Source organism: Takifugu flavidus, chromosome 7, assembly GCF_003711565.1.
Source record: "Takifugu flavidus isolate HTHZ2018 chromosome 7, ASM371156v2, whole genome shotgun sequence".
Taxonomy (NCBI): domain Eukaryota; kingdom Metazoa; phylum Chordata; class Actinopteri; order Tetraodontiformes; family Tetraodontidae; genus Takifugu; species Takifugu flavidus.
This window is the reverse complement of record NC_079526.1, coordinates 143515-169517: the sequence shown is the minus strand read 5'-3', so window position 1 is coordinate 169517 and position 26003 is coordinate 143515. Positions and strand designations below refer to the sequence as shown.

Below are 26003 nucleotides of genomic sequence, written 5' to 3'. Positions count from 1 at the left end.
AAGTTGTGTTTCTCTGCGAGGGCGGGAAGGAGAACTCTCCGCCAGCTTGAAAACAAGTGTCTTTTTACGGACGTAGCGTGTATTTTCTGACTCATTTGCGAGAGGATTATTGTTTTATTAAAACTTGTTATATCTTCTGGTGGTGAATATTTAGGTCTCGTTTTGTTGTTGAGGGTGACAAAAAGTAAGTATGAAGCGTATATCTGCAAAAACAGTTCTAATTCTATTACGGCATGTTAGTGTATCCAGCTTTAGCAATTTATCCGTACATTTTGACACTTTACAAACTAAATTAAAATACGTCATCCTTCACGGTAGTATCATTACTTATGGCCACATAATTTGATTTGGAAATACTGAGGAACTTGTTACTAACTTGTCTGTACATCCTCCAATCTTTCACACCTTCCTTGGTGCATGTAGGGTGGACTGGCTGGAGATTTCTGCTATCTGCAAAACGAAAAAGAGAAGTCATGCAGGCATTCTTGAAAGGAGCGACTGTCCAGGCGCCCAAAGCACAGAAGGAAAAGGCCTTAGCTGGGTCCAGCACAGAGAAGACGGTCAAGGCTGTTCCTTGGGTAGAGAAATAGTGAGTGACAGCAAAATATGCATATATAGCTCTTTGTTAAAAAAGAGTGTTTGGGTATCATTTTATTTTAAAGGAAATAAATATCAAACCGCTGCCTTTAATTCTGAAATTATGTGAGAAATAGAGAGTCAGCCACTAAAATAGCTGATATTTTGTTAAAAAATAGACCAGTGTTTAACTTCTAAGTTACATTTACGTGGTAGGGGAATACATTTTAATCCATGTTAACGGCAAGAATTTCTGGTTTTGCAGCAGGCCAAAGTGTGTGGATGAGGTGGCCTTTCAGGAGGAGGTGGTGGCTGTTCTGAAAAAATCTCTGGAGGGTGCAGATGTAAGTATGCTCACCTGGAATTATAGCAGCTCTCCATCAGATGAAACATTTTATATAACTTTAGTGATAGTTCTGATTTGGTCAGCATCCCTTTATCTGAAATGAAGATGATCTAGAAGATCATATTGAAATGCACAGTAGGTGTAATTTGACAGTCCATATGTCATTAAATGTACCACCATTACCACCCTTATTGATTTATGGGACCAGTTGTGTACCCACATCTGCCTGCCAGTGTTTGAAGCTATTCCTGTTCGTACAGCATGGCTTTTTTGTTCTAAAGTGAAGACAAGATGCTGCTTGCTTTGTCTTAAATATATATTTTAATTTTAGCTCCCCAACTTGCTCTTCTATGGCCCTCCTGGAACAGGAAAGACCTCCACCATCTTAGCTGCTGCCAGAGAGCTGTATGGGTGAGACACCTGCTGTTCGTTTACATTGATCAACATAGCAGAATTCTTTTGGATGTTAGGGGATTGATGATAAGTTACATTTACATTGATTAGCCTTTTTCCCTAATACCCTACCTTTTCTAGTCAACTGAATCTTTAATTCATATCCAGTTTAAAGAATAACACAATCCCACACCTCTGACTGGAGCATATTTTAGGATTCAAGACAGACATTGTATTGTATCGTGGTGGTATCGTTAAAAAAGACGACTGAGTAGAAGGCACCTGTTAAAATTATTGCAAGCAGCACGAGGGCGTGTTTGATGACCAAGTCCCTGGAACATATTTACTGGTCAGTCAATCATGTTGGATCACCTGATTTTATTGTTTTGTTGATGCACTTTTGTTCTTCCACTGTGTCTCAGTCCAGTGCTGTACAGACAGAGAGTGCTGGAGCTCAATGCATCTGATGAACGAGGAATTCAGGTCATCAGAGAGAAGGTGAAAACGTTTGCCCAGCTCACGGTGGCTGGGACTCGGCCTGAGTAAGTCAACATTCCTGTGTTATCAAAAATAAGGGTCGCTGGTGTCCCGCTCACATTCCGCTCACATTCCGTTGCCTCCGAGCCCAAGTCAGTTGATTTTGAGTACCTGCCGATACAAGTGCCGATTCAATACCTTTGCAATGTAGTGAAAGAACACATGCAAGTTGTCTCTTAAGGTTTTATTATTCAAACACAGAAAGCTCTAATCATCACTTCTGAATGGCATTTATAGCACCCCCGACTGGTGACAGGAAATGACCAGCTTATAGGTACGAGTACGCTTTGTACACAGGTTGGAAATGGTGTAAAATTCAACACTAATGAGCATGTGAGGTGGCGCTCAGTGCTGCTGCAGCTTTAACTGAAACGGCCCCTGAGAGTGCAGAGCTCCGCCAAGCAGGCTCCTGGAGAGAGATCAGAGTTGACTTCCTTTCATGGAGGTTGTGCAACTTACAAACAAGCTACTCCTTTCTGCACATCTTACACAGGTGACACAACAAAGACCGACAAATGCCTGCTGTCACACAATCACCTAGACGGGGGTAGTTATTACTGAAACCACAGTATCGGATTATGATCCACGGTGGTACACCGGTATGCTGTGTACCACAAAATAAACAAGTAATAGATACCCATAGAAATGATTTCCTTTTAAATAGACATCTTTTCTTCAATAAACGACCAAGCAACTGTCTATAAAATCAAACATCAGACAGAAATATGTTGGTTGGTTGAATATCTTTGTTACCCGAGTGGATGCGGTGGGTGCTTGTTTCTCATTTAGCCACCCAGGTTTGTCGTGTTGAAGGTGCCACTTTAAGATATTCTAGTTTCCATCCCATTCTGGTTTTATCCCTGGACAGCCTGACAACAGACTGATCTCCGAAGGGCAGAGAATTCCCATTCCGTTCCAACAAATCATGTGCAGCTATGCAGTATTTAACAGAAGCTCATATGTGAAGTGGGCCTGCGTCAGGTAGCCTCATGAACTCTCATGTAGCCTCAGGTAGCCTCATGTACTCTCATGTAGCCTCAGGTAGTCTCTTGTACTCTCATGTAACCTCAGGTAGTCTCATGTAGCCTCATGTACTGTTTCTCAGCGTTACGGTATGTAGCGTTATGCACTTTTACAAGGCTGCTCGAGTCCCTTCTGTTTTCAGCACTGCAGCTGGAGAAGCAGACCATGATGCTGCTGTTGCACATAATGCTCAAGTGTGCTGGGCTATCGAAGTTCTATGGCGTGTGACGTTCTCACCTTCTATTTTCCTGACAAATTTTAATGTCCCTGTACGCATCACCACAGCTGCCACCACCTCTGATAAAGCTTCCTAATGTCACCTAATTGAAATGAGCCTGAAGATAAAGTGGAGGGATGTTGGAGGAAAGGATGTAAGGAGAGTTGGGCCAGAGTTACCCGTCTGAACCAAACTTGTGCCCAAAAAGTCTTTGCCTGCAGCGTTGTGGAAATACCTCACATTGCAGCCATATAATGAGAAACAGTCTGAGGTGCAAAGTTTGTTTTTCCCTCGTTGCACCTTTGAAAAGTAGCGACGTTTCCTGGTGTACCGGTGCTCTGCAGCCTGTGTCAGGCAACCAGGAAGTAATTCCACGCTGCACGTATTAATTTATTTTGTCAACCATGCGTGTATCGAGGCTGGTGTTGCTTCATGCAGTAACGCCATCGGTGACGTTCGAACCCTCGCTGCCTGTCTGTACCACTGACTTTACTGTCCTGCCGCAATGGCTACACAGGTAGACCCTGTCTGCTCTAACTCCTGTTGCATGACTCACAATCCTGAGTTTGGCCAAATCATCTGATTGGCCACAAAAGAAAGACACATCTCATGTCTCATGTCTCAGTGTTTCCTTTGTTGTTCCGCTCAGGAGTAAGAGCGACATCAACATTCCTCTTCTTTGGGGGATTCTTCCAGGGGATTGATTTTATAGCATATCAACAAATGGTTTCTCACCTAATCATCACAGGTATTTCCTTCAAAAATGATCCCGTCAGTTCACTGAAATCAGTCTCACCACATTATGGTCAGATGTTTTGCAGTTATTTGCTCCCACTACTAACCAGCCTGTTGTCTGCTAACATCTGCTCAATGGTCTCAGGACATCTCACTCTTTCATACTCTACCTTAATGGCCTTTCAGATGTTTCTTTTATTAAGGTTCATCAAGGGAACAGCAATGGCGAATCACATTATTTTGCCAGTATTTGCTGCTGTGGATCTGATCTAGCATCTACTCCAGTTTTGGCCTCTCTACCTCCCCTCTGGTCATGCACAGAAGTGGCATTTGTATTCCTGGCTCTATCTCATATTGAATTATTCTAAAAGCCAGTGTTCATATTTCTGCAGTGGGAAACTGTGTCCTCCCTTCAAGATCATCATCCTGGACGAGGCTGACTCTATGACACCACCTGCTCAGGCTGCTCTCAGGCGGACTATGGAGAAAGAGTCCCGCACCACTCGCTTCTGCCTCATCTGTAACTATATTAGCAGGTGAACTTCATCATCAGAACAAGACCTTCACTCTCTTGCAGTGTGTTTAACATCAGTTATTCTATCTGTTCAGAATTATTGAGCCTCTGACCTCCAGATGTTCCAAGTTCCGCTTCAAACCCCTCGACAATCACATCCAAGAGACGCGTCTGCTGGATATCTGTGAGAAGGAAAACCTCAAGTACAGCAAAGAAGTGAGGAAAGCAGATATGAGCTGGCTGGTGAACATGGCGCCTTAGTTGGACCACAACCTTGTCTTGAACTAAGACCAGACAGTTTAAGACTTGTGAAACACTTCTGTTGTGATTGCGGTGGATTGTCCTCCGCAGGTTTATAGCCTAGTTTTGGTGGTTCTTTGTGTTCGTAGGGTATATCTGCACTGGTGAGGGTGTCTGAGGGAGACCTTCGGAAAGCCATCACCTTTCTCCAGAGCGCTGCTCGACTTAGCATTGCTAAGGAGATCACAGAACACACCATCACTGAAATTGCCGGGGTAATTCAGGGGTCATGTGTGACGAGAGACAACGGCTTGGCTTCACTATGGACCTCTCACTCTCTGGTGTCTGACAGGTGGTTCCCAACAAGATGATTGACAACCTGCTCCACATCTGCTTCAGAGGAACATTTGAGAAGCTTGAGGTTGCAGTGAGGGTGTGTGTTGGTTTGTGCTTCTGCCACGTGTTTTGGCCCCCTGTGATTGTGTCATGTGATGGACCCTGACAGAACCTGGTGGATGAAGGATATGCAGCTACTCAGATCCTGAGCCAGCTCCATGAGTCCATTATAGAGAAAGACTTTGGTGACAAGCAGAAGTCGGCCATCGCAGAGAAGATGGCGGTAAGTAACGGTGGTGGGTGTGTTTAGGAAATAACTGCAACATAAAGTTAACAAGGGTCAGCAGATACATCTGGAGTCGGTTTGTGTCTGTGTGTCTTGTTCAGGTTGTGAGTAAGTGTATGTTAGATGGAGCTGATGAGTTCCTCCAGATGTTGAGTCTGTGCTCAGTCATCATGCAGCAGAGCTCACAGGACTGAAGCCGATGTCCCAGGAGGGGTCACGTTAGTGTCAGCACGGCGCACCGCAGGCGTCTGAAGGATCACCACTGGCTACCAGATCCTGGTGGCGACGAGATGATGGGCTCTGATCACACCTGTGCTTCACTTCATCACAATGACTTTTGCTTTCTTCTCTTCTTCCCCCTTTCAGTCAACTCTCTTCTGACAGATGTGCTGAAAAATAAACTTTTTGTGAACTGTTTTTCCCTGAGATCTTTGGGATTCATGAAAACTGCTTTTCAAAGGCAAGAATTGTGACATTGTAAAGAGTGGTGTGAATGATGATTCCATGATGGCTACTAAAGCTGTTTCACCACAGTTGAGTCCAGATGCCTGCTCATCCTGTCCCACCCCTCAGAGAGGGGAGGTCCAGGCCCGCAGGTCCCAGCAGTCTCCCACAGCAGGCTCAAACACTTGGAAGTGCGCTACTGCTATCATCACACAAACGCCCACACAGGCCAATTTGTTAGGGCAGCCAAGAGGCATCAGGTTCAGTGGCCCTGGGGTTGTTCCTGCTTCCTGGAGGTAAAGCCACCTTCATCTCACTGCACGTTTGAAGCTTCTTCCCTGGGGGGGCAGCCCTCCACCTTGTCCTGGCTCTGCCTTTGGATCTTTAAATGCGACACCGAACCGCTCTGCGTAGAGAAAAGGAGGGGATTACAGGTAGACCCTACAGCGCACCGCTGGCTGGGGTTACCATGGCGACGCGGGGGTGGGGAGTTGCCGTTGCATCCACCGGAAACCTTCTCTGCAGTGCCAGCAGAAAATGAAAGGGGAAAAACCCTAATGCGTCCTGCTGTGTCCACGTCCTAAACAGCCTCCCCAGCCTGCCTGACTGGAATGCGGACGGACTCCCGGGAACAGGACTGGACTCTGGCCGCCCTTAGATGAAGTAGTGAGCCGAGGGTTCTGGCAGGAAGCAGCCTGGGTGGGAGAAGACGGAGCCTTCCTGCCGCCTTGCGCGACTGAGTGCTGCCAGCGATACGCTTCGCTGGTCCTTTACCAGTATGGCCAGTTACCATGTGTGTCCCTGAGCTGTTTCACTGCCGAGATGATGTCCTGCAGTAGCGGTTTCACTATGCCCAGCCAGTGGTCCTCCATGTGGACACCAGCTGCCTGATATCCCCGCTGCGGGCCTGCTTTTTCCATCTGGAAGTTTCTGGGCAGGGGAAAGCAGGCCGGCTAGCGCCGCTAGCTCCAGCCTCGCCGCGCCGCATCTCCGGGCTTCTGAGGGCGCGGGTTCCCCCCATGACCACGACACTGACACTGTTGTGCACCAATTGCAGGACTTTTTAAACATTCAAAGGGCGTTTTATGGGATTCCTCTCAGCGGAAGCGAAGCGGGCCTAAGCCAAAATGGTCAACTGGAGGCGACTGCCGCGAATGTCTAACCGATCATTTCTGGCCTTCATGTTCTTCTTCTCCATGTCCACCACATGCCTCTACTTCATTTACGTGGCGCCCGGAATAGGTCAGTTAAAGACTTCTACCCTTTTCCACTTAGGAGGGAGCAGTTAATGCGATTTAGCTCCACTGGTCTTCTGTAGCCCAGCTCATGGGAGGGACTGGCTCTAATGCTAATGATAGAGGATGCTAACTAACGGATCACATAAAGCTCCTCACAGCTGATTAAACACAAGCATGTTCACTTTCTGCACTATTTGCGCTTTACTTGGCTGAATGCATGAATGAAAGCACGAACCAAGACCATGGTCAAGTTTAACTGACCCCACAGCACAATTCCTCCCAAATTGTGCCAGCTTTTTCTTTATGTGGCCATTTCTAAATGTTATGTATTGACTGTCTGGACTCCAACAGTTCTGGTTCAACACATCGAGCAATTTGACGTGATGGAAAACACAAATACCTCGTTAAAATATGACTTTGACTTTGCATGTGCGGTTGTTGTTTTAAGTTGCGATGCTTAGTGCTTACTTTACGGTTTCTAACAGGATACATCTTAATTGAATGTGCCTGATCAGGCCGACTGTCAGACTGATCTAGCCGGAACATTGAATCACCGTTGGTGAAGATGTGAGACTTCCGGTCAAGTTCAGTATAGATTGATGCTTCTCCACTGACGAGATTGCTGTCTTGCACATACATTGAGCTCATCCTATATGACCATGTTAAAGCTCTGTTGATGGTGAAGCTGCTCCAGACTCTGGAGGAGTCTCAGCACCTCTCTATTTACAGGTATCACCGCCTTCGGAGCTGCATGATGACCTCTGGCCCCGCTGACCCGTTGTATAGTGTATTTTTGTGTGTGTTTCTGTGCTCTGTGCCTCTCCTCTCTTCTCCTTCTCCTTCTCCTTCTCCCTCTCCCTCTCCCTCTCCCTCTCCTTCTCCTTCTCCTTCTCCTTCTCCTTCCCCTCTCCTTCTCCCTCTCCTCTCCTTCTCCTTCTCCTTCTCCTTCTCCTTCTCCTTCTCCTTCTCCTTCTCCCTCTCCCTCTCCCTCTCCCTCTCCCTCTCCTCTCTCTTTACCCAGCTGGCCATCAGCAGGAGGGTCCCCCTACATGAGCCTGGTCCTGCTCAAGGTTTCTTCCTGTTAAAGGGGAGTTTTTCCTTGCCACTGTTGCTTGTCTGGGGTTAGGCCCTGGGATTCTGGAAAGCGCCTTGAAACAATTTTGATTGTATAAGACGCTATATAAATAAAGATTGATTTGATTTAATTTGATTTGACTTCTCTGCCTCCCAGCTGCCTTCAGGTGTCTCCCAAGAGACACCTGATGACACCTTGCAGGCTCCGCTCGTCCGTCCGTCCATCCGTCTGTCTGTCTGCACAGCGGGGTGCCAGGCTCTCAGCGATGCAGCAGGAGAGGATGCTCACATACTGTATAGACCAAAGATCCAGATAACATTAACTCATCTTCACATTCATCTTAAAGGACAGTTTTCTGTTGCTGCCCTGATGATTACTTTTCACAGTTTGTTGCTGGAGAAAACACTGGTTGTTGTGGAGAAGGCTGGGAAATAACCAGTAAGAGTAGCCAAGGTTTAATCGGTGTCAGAACTCAAACAGATCAAGTTCTTCAAGGTGGTGTTGAATCCGATTGAGCTGCTGGTGTCAGAGGGTGCAGTTAATGAGAAGGTCCAGCTCTGAAGATGCAGAGTGTGATCACAAGAATCAATGAAACTTTGGTTTAAGCAACGTCAACATAGAGCAGAAGGTTAAAAGGCGCCTTTAGGGAGAGGAACAGAAGGAGCCTGGATGAGGTCTGCAATGATTCCACAGTGGGTGGATGTGATGCTTCCGTGAGCTTGGAGGTGTCCCTCAACATAGGGTTCAAGATCTTTCCATGAGAAAATCCTAGGTCCCTTTTGATCTGTTACCCAGTGTTATTGCTGCTGCTGCTAGAATACTACTGTTACGACTACTGTTGTTACTACTACTGCTGCTACCACTGTTACTACTACTACTGTTAATACTGTTTTTACTACTACGTTTACTACTACTGCTGCTACTACTCTTACTACTACTACTGTTAATAATACTGTTACTACTACTGCTGCTACTACTCTTACTACTACTACTGTTAATACTACTGTTACTACTACTGCTGCTGCTACTGCTGTTGTTACTGCTGCTTCTACTACTGTTCTTAGTACTAGTGTTTCTACTACTGCTGCTACTACTGTTGTTACTGCTACTGCTGCTACTACTGTTGTTACTACTATTGTTACTACTGCTGCTACTACTGTTACTACTGCTACTATTACTACTGTTACCACTACTGTTACTACTGCTACTTTTTCCACTGTTACTACTACTGTTACTACTGTTACTACTGTCCCTGTTCTCTAACCATCTCTCTTTGTTGTCCCCACCAGCCAACACCTACTTCTTCATGGTGCAGGCACAGGGCATCATGTTGAGGGACAATGTGAGGACCATCGGTCAGATGATCCGATTGTACACCAACAAGAACAGCACACTTAATGGGACAGGTTGGTGAAACACAACTTTCTGTTTGTCTGATGCATAATTGGGCTGCACCTGCTCCTCTCAGACAGGTCCCATCCATCTGTGGACGTTCTTCTCACCCTCCAGAATGGAAACATTTGAGAAATCCAGTTAAATATGCTGTAGTGCCAAACACAACACAGGCACACATGCTGCTGTAAAACATACACAGTCCAATACTGGCTGATAAAGCACAACATCTCTGCACTGACCCACCTCAGCAGCAGGCAGACAGACAGGTAGACAGTGAGACAGACAAAAAGGCAGATAGACAGGCATACATGCAGGCAGACAGACAAGCACTAACACCCTCTCTGCTTCCCGTTAGCATTTATGGGGTTTTTTCAAGTGTTTTTTGGCATCGTGTCATCATGCTTTCAGACAGATGTGGTGATGGTGCTTCACTAATTAGAACTACAACACACCTTTAGGTGTACAGGTGAGGCACAAAGAACTTGTTCTTGAGTTCTGCTGGAGGCAACTGGAGCCGCTGGAGAAATGTGACACAGACTCAGAGGCTGTAATAACCCAACACAAAGCTTTTGTAAACTCAGCCACACGTGTGTGTATCTGCTGCAGATTATCCTGATGGAAGTAACTCCAGTGAGTATCTGGTGCAGCCGACCACGTATCTGCCAGAGAACTTCACCTACGCCCAGAACCTGCCCTGCCCGCAGCGCTTACCTTCTATGAGTACGTATGTTGCTGAGCTCAGGGAACAGAGTGTGTGATGTTCTGCTTTCACAGTGTGCGTTGAAGGCAGCCTCTGTGTGTGAGGGTGTGTTTCAATTGTATTTTCTGTAGGGATGCACTGGAAATTCAGCCACCTAAAGCTCCTGGGCCAAAAATGGCCTAAAAAGTTGATTTTATCACCGTAGCAACTCGGCGACACAAGATGTTGCGATGCTGCTGCCACAAATAAATTTTTCCTGGTTTGGTGCTACCTGTTGTCCTTCGCTGATTATAAACACTTTATAGTGGGACTGTCTGTGAATGAGCCTTGTCATTACAACTCTGCTGATGTGTCCTAACTCCGCTCTTGCCGGCACCAACATGTGTGCAAACAAGTCCAGAAGTGGCGTGAACAGCTTTAATGTGCGCACAACTAACACGCTGCTCGTCATGCTGCTAGCATTGTTAGCCAACAAGCTAACATGAGCTGTTGCCATTTGGACATTGCAATAACATTTCTTCATGTATTGGATGGATTTTACTGGTTTATTTGTTCAGTGACCTTGGGTGTTCAGAAAGGTGCCTTTAAATAAAATGTTTTATAATAATAACAATAATAATTGTCATCAGAATGGGGAAAGCACTCATTGTTAAGTAATGGTTTACTTTTGTGGTTTGGAAACAAATGTTATTATTTTAAAGATGGAGTTTTCAGTTTTAAAACTGCTAGCAAGCCACACCTCCACGGATAAGCATATTTATGGAATGGAACAAGTCCAGCTCCTGGCTGATTTGTGTAGCAGGAACATTTGCAGTGTGATTGGGATGAATAAGCTTCTGATGATCTGGTCACTCCTGATACTTCATTAAACAGAGTTCTTTCACTTGGGCTGAGAATTTTCTGGATCCCTTTGATGCTGAAGGTTCAGGCAAACGGTCAAAACTGTAGAAACTTTATTTTAGCTTTTTGTTCAACATCAAAACCAGAGGAGTAAGGAACTGCGACACCAAGCACGTGTGTTTGTCCACCTCCACAGAGGGCCTTATAGATGTGAACATGACAGAGATTCCCATGGAGGAGACGGAACTCAAGTTTACCAAATTCTTTGACATTGAGTTTGGAGGCCATTGGAAACCCAAGGACTGCGTACCTCACTGGAAGGTGAGCCCTCAGGAATGGTTGATGAACAGCTGAGGATGCTATAGTGATCCTTTCTTCCACTCCCATGTGCTGCAGGTGGCCATCCTGATCCCGTTCAGGAACCGTCATGAACATCTCCCCATCCTCTTCCAACACCTCCTTCCCATGCTGCAGCGGCAGAGATTGCAGTTTGCCTTTTACGTCATTGAGCAGGTAGAGTTAGCTAAAAGCGAAGCTGCTTGTCATCCCGGTTATTCTCGATTTTGGATTATGGCTAAATGTGTCATTCAGAGCGGGAGCCAGCCCTTCAATAGAGCCATGCTCTTCAACGTTGGCTTCCTGGAGGCCATGAAGGACTTGGACTGGGACTGCGTGATCTTCCATGACGTGGACCACATCCCGGAAAACGACCGAAACTACTACGGCTGCGGGCAGATGCCGCGCCATTTTGCTGCCAAACTGGACAAATATATGTATATGTAAGTAGAGGAACTGGACCAGGTGGTAGAACCCTGCTTGGAACCTACCGTATGGATGTGCTGGTTCTGTGAGCACGACCACCTGTCTGCTTTAGAGAACGACCCAGCCACTGCTGTCAGAGTTTAGTGCTTCTCTACATCATCTCCTTTCTTCCTTCTGTGCTTCCAGTCTTCCATACAATGAGTTCTTTGGAGGTGTCAGTGGACTCACGGTGGAGCAGTTTCGCAAGATTAACGGCTTTCCCAACGCATTCTGGGGCTGGGGCGGGGAGGATGATGACTTGTGGAACAGGTAAGTTCTGTAAGTACCTGTTAATGCTGCTTCCCAGGGTCACTCAATGTTTGAGAACCCAGAGTTTCTCTCAGGTGTTGGTGAAAGATGAAACACATGTGGCGGTAATGCGCCCTGTTTCTGCTGTCCATGTCCATGTAGGACAGGCCTGTCCTGCTCATGGACCAGCCCTTTAGTGCAGCTGGCGCCAAACACGGGCTGGAAGTTCATATTTCCTTTGCTTTTAAAGCAACGCTGATTCTAGCTCTTCTTATCTTCCCTAGGGTTCACTATGCTGGTCTGAATGTCACACGACCAGAAGGAGAGATTGGCAAGTACAAGTCCATCCCTCACCACCACAGAGGGGAGGTGCAGTTCCTTGGGAGGTAGGATTCTTCTCAGCACGTTTCAGTTGAAAGGCTGCTGAGCAGGTTGGCTCCTGCAGCTTACCTTAAAGCATTATAGAATCCATTCAGCCAGATTTAAAGCACGCAAGGGTTCTCAATGTGAAGAAATAGCTAGGGAGTTTCTTTTAAAATAAAGGTATGTTGAACTGCTTCATAAGCATGGAGGTTAAAAAGATGTCCATCTGTCCGTTTTCCTGCAGTCCTGTTAATGTGAGAACTGTGTCACCTGTTCAGGTATAAACTGCTGAGGTACTCCAAAGAGCGGCAACACTTGGATGGCCTCAACAATCTTCGTTACAGCCCCACCATTTCCCTCAGCAGCCTCTACAAAAACATCAGTGTGGACCTGCACCCTGAACTGGCCCCCATTGAAGACTACTAAAGTGCTCCCCCTGCCCGCCTGCTTCTGATCCCTGGTAGACACGCTGCCCCTGCTTCACCCAGATTCCCCCTCCTGCCTGGCCACTTAGCGCTCCATCAATCAGCCAATCAGAGGCAGCAAATCTCTGCAGGAGGAGAGGAGGGGGTCCAGGCTGGGGGGCACCATGAGGCGCACCACGTAATGCCGCAAACAAGTCTTAAAAAAACCAAGAATAAGGAAACATTAAGAGGCACCCTTTCAAAGTAAACTTTCTGTGTGTGTGTGTGTGTGTGTGTGCGTGTGTCTAAGTGAGTTGCTGCATGTCATCTCTTTATTTTGCTGGCTTTAATACAAGTTGACATGAGTGTTGAGGTTCTGGTCGGGCCAGGGGCGGCATCTCAACTCAACTAAAGCCTTAATGTGGCACAACCACAGCTCCCCTGGCCCGGCCCAGGCCGGCCCGGCCCGGCACAACCTTCCGGTGGGTCGACTCTGCACTGCTTCACTTCAGATGTATCACCGTCACCTTACAAGCCAACAAGATGCCACCACTGTCTGAGTTTGTACTGTCGTTTGGTTAAAACATATCATTTTAAAAGGACACCTTGCTCCTTTAAAAGGAGGCTTTTGAGTGACATTCATGTCTGAGATGTACATTTTTTAGTTGAGCTAATTTATTTTCTGATTTTTAAGCACTCCTGTTGCTGTCCAGTGTTTTGCTCTCTGTCTGCTACTTTGCTGCTGAAGCTGCATGAACAAGTGTGTAAATATGGCCTCTTAAACCCAGATGTAAATATTGGGTCTTTAAACACTGGTGTCTTTCCTTGATATTCCAGTGGGTTTGAGTTTTATTTAGGCAGCTACCTTTGCTCTGAGGATTTCATAAGTTAGGGGTTTCTTCCTGACTGGAAGTTCTACTATGTTTGAATATGTTTGACTGTAAAACACAAAAAAATATTCAAATCTCAAGATTTGTGTCTTTTGCATGCCTTAACTTATTTTTTATTCTTTTCAAGCCTAAATTATTTCATCAAGATGTGTATATTTTTACTTTTTTGTGCTTTTATTTTGTTTTCTTGGAGGTGCACTGTGTGAGCGTGGAGCTGCTTCCTCTGCTCAGAGGAAACATGATCGGCTGTGAACTGGAGTCACTCCGGTGTTTGAAGCAGGTTCAGGCGCTCTTGACTTCCTTCTGATTTGGTCTCGGATGTTTTTCCTAATTTCTGTTTAGATGACATTGCTGGACCATAGTATAAAGCTCCTGCACTGTACAATGCTGAAGTGTGTATGCGCGCGCGCATGTGTGTGTGTGTGTGTGTGGGGGGGGGGCTGTCTGCATGTGAGATGAAGTCGGACCGTCTGAAGGGCCTAAATGAGAGAACCTCAGCATTGCCGCTGTAGCCGCTGATGTTCTTGAATGGCTCCTGCTGTGAAGTTCGGACAGAAAGAGCAAGTTTAGTCACTCGTTCATTTCCTTCAGTATTGCTTGAGGTATTGGACTACAACTCATTTGGATTAGTTATTTTTCAACTCGTTTAGGGTGTGTTCAGACATGTTGAGTTTCACCTCTAGTATTTTTTATTTTTTTAAACGACACCTGAGCCTTCTGCCTCTTCTGCCCAAGCTTGTCATTTGCTCTTTAATTTGATGGCTCTTTTGAGGCTCTGCAGTTGTAGCTGATTGCATGTCCTGCACAGGCTCCTCTCACTGGGCCTTCGAAAGTTTTGATGGACCATAGCTGAGCTGTTGTCAGCAGCGCCTCATTGAACTTGCATCCCATTGAAGCTCTGTTATTTTACAGCTTCTCCTTAAATTCTACTCACAGGCATTTGCTCTGAATGTGTGAGCTGCTCTGAGAGCACCATTACTGTTGGGGAGACACCAAAAAGAGATGTTTGCTTTAAGATGGGGCAGACAATTTCACTGAACCCAGCAGAAGATGTGATGGTGATAACCACAAATGAGGTGAAACATGCCCTTTCCTTTACAAGAAGCTTCTGATGAGGGTGGATGCAAATGGACAGACAGACAAAGGAAGTTGAGGTCATTTGTCGCTGGCCTCCTGGTGGCGTTGGCGGGGGTGCCTGATTACTTTCAGATGATGCGTTTTATATTTAGTGAGTTTGGCTGAAGGGAAGTACTCATATTTGTTAGAGTGTAGGTGCCAGAGATGTGGTGGTTGAGGTGTTCTGATCCTGTAACAGTAAAATGTTTAACTCTTGTATTTGTGACTCTCTCATCCACTGGTTAGGGAGGCTGTGTGGTCTCCTCCCCCCTCCCCACTTCATAGTAGCCCTGTTTCTGCAGTGTTTAATGGAGCAGCAATGCCTTAATGTGTAATAATTGAAGTATCAGATGAGCTCTATTCTGCCTCCAGAAGAAGAAAATGAGGGATGATTCATTCCAGCTGAAATGATGCTTCGTTTTCAGTCTTGTGGGGAAAGATCCCGATGTCCACTGACGTCACCATCCATATCTAGGCAACCTGGCCTCCATAGGTTGAAACGTAGTGCTATTCAACACCTTTTGTTAGCAGCTCGACAGACTCGTTTGCAGCTCCATAAGGTGGTTGAAGGTGTTGGATATGAAGGCTGGGCAGCATGTAGTGCTTTAACTCAGGCTGTGTCCCGTTAACAACAGAACCCAGCTCCAGGTACCAAGTGCTAACATCACAAAAGTCCTCTGCTCTGATGTTAGAGGGGCTGTTGGTGACACTGTTCAGTGTTTATCTGAAATCCAGATGTGTTGTTTGACATGTTCACCATTTCATCACCATTTGCAGTATAGTATTTAATTGTGCCTTGAGTTCTTGATTTATTTATTTTTTTGCTAGTAGTAGCTTTTAATGAATCTGGTTCAAATCACTTTTTTGCAAATTGTTTGTCATTTTCATATAATTAATATCAAATGTTTAAGAATCCAAAAGTGTTGCTCGATTTGTACTTATCCAGTGTGGATTCTGTTCAATCGCAGCTCAGCCAACTGTTGTCTCTTTTGGTCCAGATTCTAATCAAAGCTCACGTGCATGAACACAGTATTGTTCTGCCTTAAGTGAGACCCACCAAGAGCCACTTCTTCCCTCATTTAGAAGATCTCATCTTTAAGGCTGGCTCACGAGAACAGATATGGAAAACTGATTCCCTCTAGGCCTGCAGTGGGAGCCAGAATAGCCACACGTAAGAGCTGGAAAGACCAACTGTGAAACCGTTGTTTATGTTTGTTCACCATAACTATACTGGTAATAACGCCAGCAGTAATGACCATTATAACACAGCCTGGCCAGCCATACTGGTAATGGTATTTAGTTATTTTACCCCTGTCAAGAATTACATGAATGGATAACCAAAGAAAAGAAGAATCAACAGTTGGTTTGGACAGTGATAAATTTAGGTTAAAAGTGTCCAATGTTACTGTTTACAGTTAAACGTCTTTTGCAACATTATTTGATTGACAGCCGTTTTGCCCAGGCTAAATTCACAATAATACATCAAACACAGTCACTGGAGAACACACAATATTCCCTCAATAACTGAAAATTTCCATCTTCTATTTAAACCTGTTATTTATTTAGTTCAGGATAAGATGTATCTGTACACCTGTACTTTGCTTTTGCCTTTTTGTTCTCATGTGGGGTTATTGTGAAACTGAGCTAAACAAAAAAAGCAATAAAAAATTTGCAGAACATTAAATACGTGCATTTTAAGCATATTTGTGTGATAATGAAGCCTTTTTTGTTGCAGTTGGAGTGTATGTAGACAACTCAGTAACATCAACTTTAAGGCAAGGTCATTCTTCAAGGCTACAAGAACTCTTGCTCATGCTAAAACCGTGTTATACTGGGTGTTGAAACCTGTCGGGATTGTGTAATCTCAATACATTAGCTCTTAGTAGTAGTGTGTGATGTGTTGGGACTCCTGAATATGCCAGACAGTTATGAGGTTCCCCGCTGTGCTGCCTTAACAGCCTCTGACCACCAGGGGGCAGTCAGGTAGCACCAATACTGTGTGCGTTTTATGAACTCTGTCAAGAACAAGTCCTTGAAGCAGGTTTGTCAGCTCATTTCAGATCGAGTCGGTTTTGATGCTTGGGATGTTGGTGACTTCAGGCTGGGTTGGATCTGTAAAACTCCAAAATTAATGAAACTGAATAAATTCAGTCATGTGATCGTCACATTTCCACACTAGAGTTGAACCTTCATGTAGCGTCCCCCCGACCCCCCCGCTCACGCTTCCATCACCACCTCAGGAGCATCACACCTGTCTGCAGCCTCCTCAGAGCCACACATGCAGCATGGGCACAGTCAGATGTCTCTGTCACCACTCAACACACTGATGCAGCTCTGAACTTTGTCAGTCCTCAAAACCAGCCTGTGCAGAGAGCCCTAGGTGCACCATGAGCAGGCCGTCACATAGACATTAACAGGGTTTATTGTATTTAGGATGTTTTCTCATGTGTAGAAAACTGCCACATTTAATCAGTTCAAATGAGTCATTTGTGTCCACATTGTACAGAATTGAATATTTACAGGGTCTGTTACTGTAGATGGATCAGAGTAGTTATTAAACAAGAGAAGAAACCAAAGTGTGGGAGACCTTGTCTTCTGCTCAGGACTACTGAGCGAAGGGAACAGGTCAGCCACAGTCACTGATGAAGGGGATCATATTAGCGACAAAAGATCTGATTTTTGTCGGTGTTGTAACATGTTAGTAAGATGTTAGTTCCTGCATCCCCAGAGTGAGGAGCTGTAACTGAAAGCTGGCTGTTGCATTTGTAGCTACACTGTGACTGAGGGTCAGTCATTCGGCTGAAGGTGTGTGAGCGGTCCAGAAGACATGGAACCTCTAACGATTTCTTTGAATAATATCTGTTCTGTTGTCCAACTACTGAAATATTTGATATGACATACAGATTCAGCCTGATAATCAACTGTTGTTTTTTAAAGTTATTTTTGTTTTGATCAATGAAGGTAAAATAAAAGCATCATTGCCATATTCTGGAGGTCAAACCTGATGTGTGCCTCTTTGTTCTTGAGCTGAACTGATGCTCAGCAGAGTCTGCATCGAATACAGGAGGTGATGAGAACCGATGCATCTGTTGGTCCTGATCATTTCTGTACATAAAAATGTGGATTATATGTTGCTGAAGAGTGGATATCCACAGGTGAGGTCAGTGTTGAACGTCTGTGACCAGAGCTGTGGTGGTGAACGAGTATGGACTCAGCAGCATGGCCAACGTGTAGTGACGATGGCCTTCAGAGTGAGCTTCAAAGACAACCTGAACACAAAGAGGATGGATCAGCACACATCTGGGCAACAGGGAGAACTTCCTTTACAGTATAAAGGAAAAAACAAAATGGAGTTATTTGGACTTCAAAATGTCAATGAGTTCTAAAACAGTATGCATCTTTAAAAGTTTTGAAAAGATTCAGTTTAGAACATTGTGGAGTTTAAATGTTTTAGAAAAAGAATGATTTTAAAACATCAATATGAAGTTTTAGAACATCAATATGGAGATTTTCTAACAATGTGGAGGTTTACAAAATCAATATGAAGTTTTAGAACATTATTATGAGGTTTTAGGACATCATTATGGATGCTTTGAACATTAATGTGAATTTTAAAACATCAATATGATGTTTTAGAACATCAATATGAAGGTCTAGAACAGGGGTCGGCAACCCAAAATGTTGAAAGAGCCATATTGGACCAAAAAAACAAGAAACAAATCTGTCTGGAGCCGCAAAAAATTAAAAGCCTTATAATGAAGGCAACACAGGCTGTAAGTGTCTATATTAGCTGTATTAGCCTACTTTCCAAATGGTAAGTAGGCCACAAATACATAATGAGCATTCATGATTGTAGCTACACCGGTCCAATGAAATAATGGCCACGCATCATACAGATGTCTTTTGAAAAGAACCCTACAAGTGACCTATCAAAGGAAACATACATAAAGAACAATACATTTTTAAGCCATTTCAACAATAACAAATTGAGACATTAAATGAAATTATGACCATTTTAAAAATGCAAAATAAATATTGACTGAATTTTTCAATTAACATGTCTCTCAGACAGTTACAATGATGAAATGTTTATTTTTCCTGCCGCGCATCCTGGAGAGAATGACGCCCCATGTGACCACTCTGCTGTACGATGGTGCTTTAAGTTTAACTTCTATTATCATGGGATGTTGAAAACTTTAAGAATGCTTGTCACGTTTTTCTCCTACAGAAATTATATTAAAACAATTTCCATTTTCATATTTTTGAAAAAGCTCCAGGGAGCCACTAGGGCGGCGCCAAAGAGCCGCATGCGGCTCCAGAGCCGCGGGTTGCCGACCCCTGGTCTAGAACATTAATGTGGAGAGAGAAGATGGTTACATAGAGCCAACTGATTCACTTTGGTGATCCCTTAAGGGAAAAGCCCAAAGAAGAACATTAATATGGAGTTTTAGAAAATAAATATGGAGTTTCAGAACATCAAAGTGGAGTTCTGTAACTTCTGTGGACTTTTAAAACATCAATATTGTTTTAGAACATCAATATGGAGGTTTAAAACATTTGAAGCTTTAGGACATCAATGTGAAGTTGTGGAACATTAATGTGGAGTGTGAAAATGTCAATATGTTATTGTTATTTCAACACTCCACCTCAATGTTACAGACTTCCATTTTGATGTTTTAAAATGCCACAAAAAAATCAGTATGGAGTTTGGAATGTTGATGTGGAGTTTTAAAACATCAAAATGGAAGTCTGTAACAATAATGTGGAGTGTTGAAACATCAACAACATTGATATGAAGTTTTAGAACATTATTTTGGAGTTTTGGAAATTTATTTAGAGCTTTGGAAAATTAATGTGGAGATTTAATACATCAATGTGGAATTTTAGAACATCAATATGGAGATTTGGATCACTTAAGTAGAGTTTTGTTACATTAATGTGACATTTCAAAACATCAATTGAGCGCTTTAGACCATCAATATGTAGTTCTAAAACATTAATATTTAGATTTGGAACATTAATATGGGGTTATAAAATATTAATATGCAGTTTGATTCTGTTCATAACTTTTATGGACACGAGTGAGGGAAGAATGGAGCAGGAGATCGGTGCGGCATCCGCAGTAATGTGGACTCTGCACCGATCCGTTGTGGTGAAGAGAGAGCTGAGCCAAAAGGCGGAGCTCTCGATTTACCGGTCGATCTTTATTCCTACCCTCACCAATGGTCATGAGCTTTGGGTAATGACCGAAACAACAAGATAACAGGTACAAGCGGCCGAAATGAGCTTCCTCCGTAGGGGGGCTGGGCTCTCCCTTAGAGATATGGTGAGAAGCTCTGCCATCCGGGAGGAGCTCGGAGTAGAGCCGCTGCTCCTCCGCGTTGAGAGGAGCCAGATGAGGTGGCTTGGGCATCTGGTTAGGATGCCCCCTGGACGCATCCCTGGTGAGGTGTTCGGGGCATGTCCCTCCGGTAGGAGGCCCCCGGGGAGACCCAGGACACGTTGGAGAGACTATGTCTCTCAACTGGTCTGGGAACGCCTGGGAATCCCCCCGGATGAGCTGGAAGAAGTAGCTGGGGAGAGGGAAGTCTGGGCTTCTCTTCTTAGGCTGCTGCCCCCGCGACCCGACCCCGGATAAGCGGTAGAGGATGGATGGATGGATGGATGGATGGATGGATGGATGGATGGATGGATGGATGGATGGATGGATGGATTTGGAATATTAATGTGGAGTTTTAAAACATCAATTTAGAGCTTTTAACATCAATATGACATTTTTAAATATCAATCTGGATTTTAAGCACATCAATATGGACATTTAAAACATGAATGTGAACTTTTAAAACAATATTGTTCAATAATATAGAGTTCTGGATAATTAATTTGAAGTGTTAAAACATCATTTGGAAGTTTAACAACATCAACATGTAGTTTTTGAACATTAATGTGGGTTTCAAACATCAATAAGGAGTTCTAGAACATAAAGATGAAGTTTTAGAACATCACTATGGAGTTCTGAATTATCAATGTGGAGTTATACAACATCACGTAGACTAGTGTTATTTCTTGTGTAGTTTTTCTGCCCCCCTTTCTGTATTCATCGACAAGTATTGCCGCCTTCAGAGCTGCATACTGACCTCCGACCCCGCTGACCCACTCAACCTGACCCTACCGGCAACCTACTTTACTAAATATAATGTATTTCTGTATGTACTCTGTGGACTATGTGTGCCTATTCTCTCCTCTACCTTTGCTCTCGTCTCGTCTCGTCTCGTCTCGTCTCGTCTCGTCTCGTCTCGTCTCGTCTCGTCTCGTCTCGTCTCGTCTCGTCTCGTCTCGTCTCGTCTCGTCTCGTCTCGTCTCGTCTCGTCTCCTCTCCTCTCCTCTCTCTCCTCTCCTCTCCTCTCCTCTCCTCTCTACCCAGCCGGCCATCAGCAGGAGGGTCCCCCTACATGAGCCTGTTCCTGCTCAAGGTTTCTTCCTGTTAAAGGGGAGTTTTTTCTTGCCACTGTTGCTTGTTTGGGGTTAGGCCCTGGGATTCTGGAAAGCGCCTAGAAACAATTTTGTAAAAGACGCGATATAAATAAAAATTGATTGATTGATTGATTCTGAATTATCAATGTGGAGTTATACAACATTTATATGTATGAAGATTTTAAACATCAATATGAAGTTTTAGAACATTAATATGGAGTTTTAAAACATCAATGTTGAGTTCTGGAACATTAATGATCAGCCCAATAGACCGCTCCGCTCTCAGAATGCTGATCTATTTGTGGTTCCCAGAGTTTCTAGGAGTAGAATGGGGGGCCGAGCATTAGCTATGCTGTTATAGGCCAAGGCTGCCGGAAACATGATCACCTGACAGGCCTCTGTCACCCCACTGGGTCATGGTTTCCTCTCCTCTCCTCCTCCTCATTAAGCAAACTAGTTATGCTGATTCCTGTGTAGTTTTTCTGCTCCCTTTACATCTTGATGCCTATTTAAGCAGGTTGTGCCTGCCTGTTAGTGCCAGGGTGTCTGTTCGTCTTGCAGGGTGTCTGTTCGTGTAGTGTCGTGTCTGTTTGTCTCCCTCTTTGTGTGTTGGTGTTCTGCGTTTCCTGGAGGGCCGCTCCTGCTCCCTGTGCCCTGGAGGGCTGCTCCTGCTCCCTGCACCCTGGAGGGCCGCGTCTGTTCCCTGGGTGCTATGCAGTCCTGGAGGGCTGCTCTCGTGTTTCTTGTGTGCCCCCTCCTCCTGTAAATAAAACCTGTTGCCCATTTTACCACTGTGTCCTGGCCTGCGTTCGGGTCCTGTTCAACCCTCGTTTTAAAACATAACAATGGTGTTTTGGAACATCGATGTCGAGTATTAAAACATCCATATGTAGTTATGAAACATGAAGTTTTAGAAAATCAATATGAAGGAGATTTGGAACATTAATGTGGAGTTTTAAAACATCACTTTGGAGCTATAAAACATCAATATCACATTTTCAAATATCAATCTGCAGTTTTATAACATCAATATGGATTAGAACATGAATATAAACTTTTAAAAAAAATATTGTTATACTTCAATACTCAAGAGTTCTGGAAAATTAATTTGGAGTGTTAAAACTTTAAAAGTTTAACAAAATCGACATGTAGTTTTCAAACATGAATAAGAAGTTCTACAACATCAATATGAAGTTCTAGAACATCACTGTGGAGTTTTAAAACATCAATGTGAAGTTTTATAAAATCGATATGGAGATTTGGAACACTATTGTGGATTTTTAAACCATTAATATGATGTTTTAAAATATCAATATGGAGTTTTGGAACATTATTTTGGAATTTGAAAACATCAATTTGGAGTTTCAAAACATCAACTTGGAATTTCAAAACATCCTGAAGAAGTTTTAGAACAACAATATGAAGTTCTGGAACATCACTATGGAGTTTTGAAGCATCAATGTGGAGTTTTGGAACATGAATATGGAGTCATAAAATATCAATGTCGACTTTTAAATGTGGAGCTATACAACATCAATATGTATGATGTTTTTAAACATCAATATGAAGTTTGACATCAATATATGAAGTTTTAGAACATTAATATGAAATTTTGAAACATCAATTCTGAGTTCTGGAACATCACATTAATGTTCATCAAAATACATTTTTAATGAACATCAAAATAAAGTTTTGGAACTTAAATATAAAGTTTTACAACATAAATGTGGAGTATTAAAACTTCCATATGGAGTTATAAAACCGCAACATGAAGTTTTAGGAAATCAATATAAAGGTTTAAATCGTCAATATGGAGTTTTTGAACATTAATGTGGGGTTTTAGAACATCAATATTGAACTTTGGATCATTAAAGTAGAGTTTAGAAACAATAATGTGTTCTGGAACATTTATTTGATGTTTTAAAACATTAATTTTGAGTTTTATACCATCAATATAGGGTTCTAAAACATCAATGTGAAGTTTGGAACATCAATATGAAGGTCTAGAATATCACTTTAGAGTTTTACGACATCAATGTTAAGATTTGGAACATTATTTTGGAGTTATAAAATAATAATGTGGAGTTTTAGAACATCAATATGGATGTTTAGAACATTAACATGGAGTTTCAAAACATCAACATCATGTTTTAGAATATGAATATGGAGATTTGGAACATTAATGTGGAGTTTTAAAACATCATTTTATAGCTATAAAACATCAATGTCACATTTTAAAATATGAATCTGGAGTTTTAGAACATCAATATGGACGTTTAGAACATAAATATGAACTTTTAAAACAATATTGTTATATTTCATTACTATAGAGTTCTGGAAAATTAATTTGGAGTGTTAAAACATCACTAGGAAGTCTAACAACATCAACGTGTAGTTTTTGAACATTTATGTGGTTTTCAAACATCAAAAAATTGCTTAGAATCAATATGATGTTTTAGAAATCTAATAGAACAATAATTTGGAGTTTTAGAACATTCATGTGGACTATTAAAACATCAATATGAAGTTTAGGAACATTAGTGTGGAATTCTGGACCATTAGTGTGGCGTAGTATTTGTTACTACGCCACACTAGTAACAAATACTGATTTCAATGTGATGTTGACAAGTTAAACACTGGATTATAGTTTAGTCTCTGCTGCGTGTGACCTTTTACATTATGCTGTGACCTTAGGGTTAAAAAGACATAAGTGAAGTGAAAACAGGAGAGTAGAATCCAATCCATCAGGTCAACATTCATACTTTAGAGGATGATTCAAACATCAGTGAGACTCATGCCTGCACATTAGCAGCCACTAAATTATAAAAGTTTTTTGTTTATGAAAATTGTATTTAAAATTGTGCTCAAACTGAGACATGAATACTTACATTAGTCACTTCATGAAACGGTACACTTCCCTCATTCTTCCAGTAAGACTTGGTGTCAAAGTCGACCCGGTACACCCCTGGGAGGAACTTTTGCTCTGTGATCAGGTTGTGGATCTCCCCGCTTGCATCAGTCATTCTGTTGGAAAGAGCAGCAGAATCTCTACAACATTTCTAGACTTTGAACAGATGTTGAGAGCGAAGGCTAATTAACGAGCTGATACCCATTTGCGACCTGTGTCCATCCCCCATCAGCTGTCCTTTGATACAAGTTGAGTGCCATTGGCCCGGCCGGAGTCCCCTTTACAGCATCCAGGATTTTCACTGTCATGGGGCACTTGGTGTCTGAACCCCCATGAGCCTGTCCCAGGAAAAAACAAGAAGACAGAACACTTCATGTCTGAGAGCTAATACACTAAGTGATAATTTGGCTCTTGTTAAACAGGAAGACTTTTGTTTATGTTGATTTTTGATATGAAATCAGTGCCACCATCCAGATAAAGACCTGTAAAAAGTTGGTCCCATCTGATCTATTATAGCAAATTGCGTCGGTAGTTGACAGTGATAGAGAGAGGATGTTGTTCTCTTGTTATTCATTTGAGGTCAATGTGTCCAAAGCTGACAAAGTAGGATCAGAGCAACAGGATCCAGTGGAATCCTCCTATGAATAAAACACCTTCCATGAGTCCATCTCAACAATGCTCTGGGTGTGTGGGTTTATTCCTGGGACTGAGATGTCAACAGCAGGTCACTGAACTGATCTGTGTGTACAGATTAATAAGTGCACATGAGGTCTGATACAACTGGATTTCAACATCTGATCTGTTATCAAGCAAATTACACCAGCACAAATGATGTAAGGGCCATTTCCTATTTGCACAGTAATCCATCAATCTAAGATGATCAGTTGATTCTCAATAGAATTCAACCTTTTAAATTTGACCTGATATCACACATGTAAATGAATAAACACCAAAGCATTAATAATGAAGTTATTGGTGTAAACTTTCATTTTAAAAGCTCACATATAGCTTCCTCAGAGTGGAGACGTCTGTTTAGTTTGTATAAGAGAGTACACAGTTGTGGACCTCTGACCAGCAGGAACTTTGTTCCAAAGGCCAGAAAATCTCTCTCACAAGCCAGGATCCAGTTCTAATGAGAGGCAAATCATCTCACTTGCATTATTAATTCTACCACAAAACATGTGTCCAGCGCTTTTCAGGGGATTTTCAGGTTCTTCGAGTTAACATTAACAAACGTGTTATGGATGCTTTCACCTTTGATGTTACGCTGCAATACAGACAGAACAATTATTATTCCCCAATTTGTCGTCACCATGTGATTTTGTTCACTTGTGTTGAGGAGACGCAGAACATGGTGAGGTTAGACTGAACAGCAGGTAGAGCAGACACTGACCGTGAGGATGGGGGCAGCATGGCAGAGCAGCGCCACAGAGGCTAGCAGCAGCAGTTGAAGCATGATCAGCACGGACTGATGGACGCCACAAGTTCATTTGTGAGTGTGACAGTCCAATGCCTCTTATAACAGCAGCACTCTTCGGTCACAGCACACGTCAGGATCTGGATAATGAATAACCCAGGAACATATCATACATTCATTATGTACAAAACAGCCTCAGAGTTCAGCAGATAAATCCACATTGTTCAGTGTTTTTGTGGAGAAAGTACAATTAATGAATCAGTTTAGAACACACAGGAATCATACATTCAGGTCTGATACACTATTTATGGGCTATAAATCTAAAAACTCAAAAAAATGAACTCTTCTACATTGTCCCTTTGCTGGAAACAGAAACTGCAGCGTAATACTAGATTAAACACCAATACATTTAGACTAAACCATGAGATAGATAGATAGATAGATAGATAGATAGATAGATAGATAGATAGATAGATAGATAGATAG

At 43.1% G+C, this 26003-nt stretch overlaps 3 protein-coding genes and 1 long non-coding RNA gene across 5 annotated transcripts; 2 read left to right on the top strand and 2 right to left on the bottom strand.

Moving 5' to 3' along the window:
- rfc4 (replication factor C (activator 1) 4) lies at nucleotides 1-5620 on the top strand. 2 transcript variants are annotated; one of them, XM_057037422.1, is made up of 11 exons: nucleotides 2-184; nucleotides 424-589; nucleotides 842-920; nucleotides 1254-1333; nucleotides 1738-1857; nucleotides 4220-4363; nucleotides 4437-4557; nucleotides 4731-4856; nucleotides 4934-5014; nucleotides 5087-5200; nucleotides 5305-5620. In XM_057037422.1, the coding sequence occupies exons 2-11, from the start codon at nucleotides 474-476 to the stop codon at nucleotides 5395-5397; spliced, it is 1074 nt and encodes a 357-aa protein (XP_056893402.1). In that variant the 5' UTR covers nucleotides 2-184; nucleotides 424-473; the 3' UTR covers nucleotides 5398-5620. The 2 variants fall into 2 exon arrangements, with proteins under 2 accessions (XP_056893404.1, XP_056893402.1); XM_057037424.1 differs by lacking the exon at nucleotides 4731-4856 and having other exon boundaries at nucleotides 1-184.
- Nucleotides 5621-5871: 251 nt separating this feature from the next.
- On the top strand, nucleotides 5872-16419 carry b4galt6 (UDP-Gal:betaGlcNAc beta 1,4- galactosyltransferase, polypeptide 6). Its single transcript, XM_057037421.1, has 9 exons — nucleotides 5872-6889; nucleotides 9250-9366; nucleotides 9962-10075; nucleotides 11092-11216; nucleotides 11292-11408; nucleotides 11487-11674; nucleotides 11844-11966; nucleotides 12230-12331; nucleotides 12587-16419. Exons 1-9 carry the CDS (start codon nucleotides 6775-6777, stop codon nucleotides 12732-12734), a joined length of 1149 nt encoding a protein of 382 aa, XP_056893401.1. The 5' UTR covers nucleotides 5872-6774; the 3' UTR covers nucleotides 12735-16419.
- Nucleotides 16420-17122: 703 nt separating this feature from the next.
- On the bottom strand, nucleotides 17123-25634 carry ttr (transthyretin (prealbumin, amyloidosis type I)). Its single transcript, XM_057037428.1, has 4 exons — nucleotides 25494-25634; nucleotides 24302-24438; nucleotides 24081-24216; nucleotides 17123-17987 (listed from the first exon to the last, which is right to left on the bottom strand). Exons 1-4 carry the CDS (start codon nucleotides 25554-25556, stop codon nucleotides 17880-17882), a joined length of 444 nt encoding a protein of 147 aa, XP_056893408.1. The 5' UTR covers nucleotides 25557-25634; the 3' UTR covers nucleotides 17123-17879.
- Nucleotides 18493-24074, bottom strand: LOC130528268 (uncharacterized). Its single transcript, XR_008951255.1, has 2 exons — nucleotides 20967-24074; nucleotides 18493-20329 (listed from the first exon to the last, which is right to left on the bottom strand). It is a non-coding gene; the product is annotated as an uncharacterized LOC130528268 (long non-coding RNA).
- Nucleotides 25635-26003: the final 369 nt, after the last annotated feature.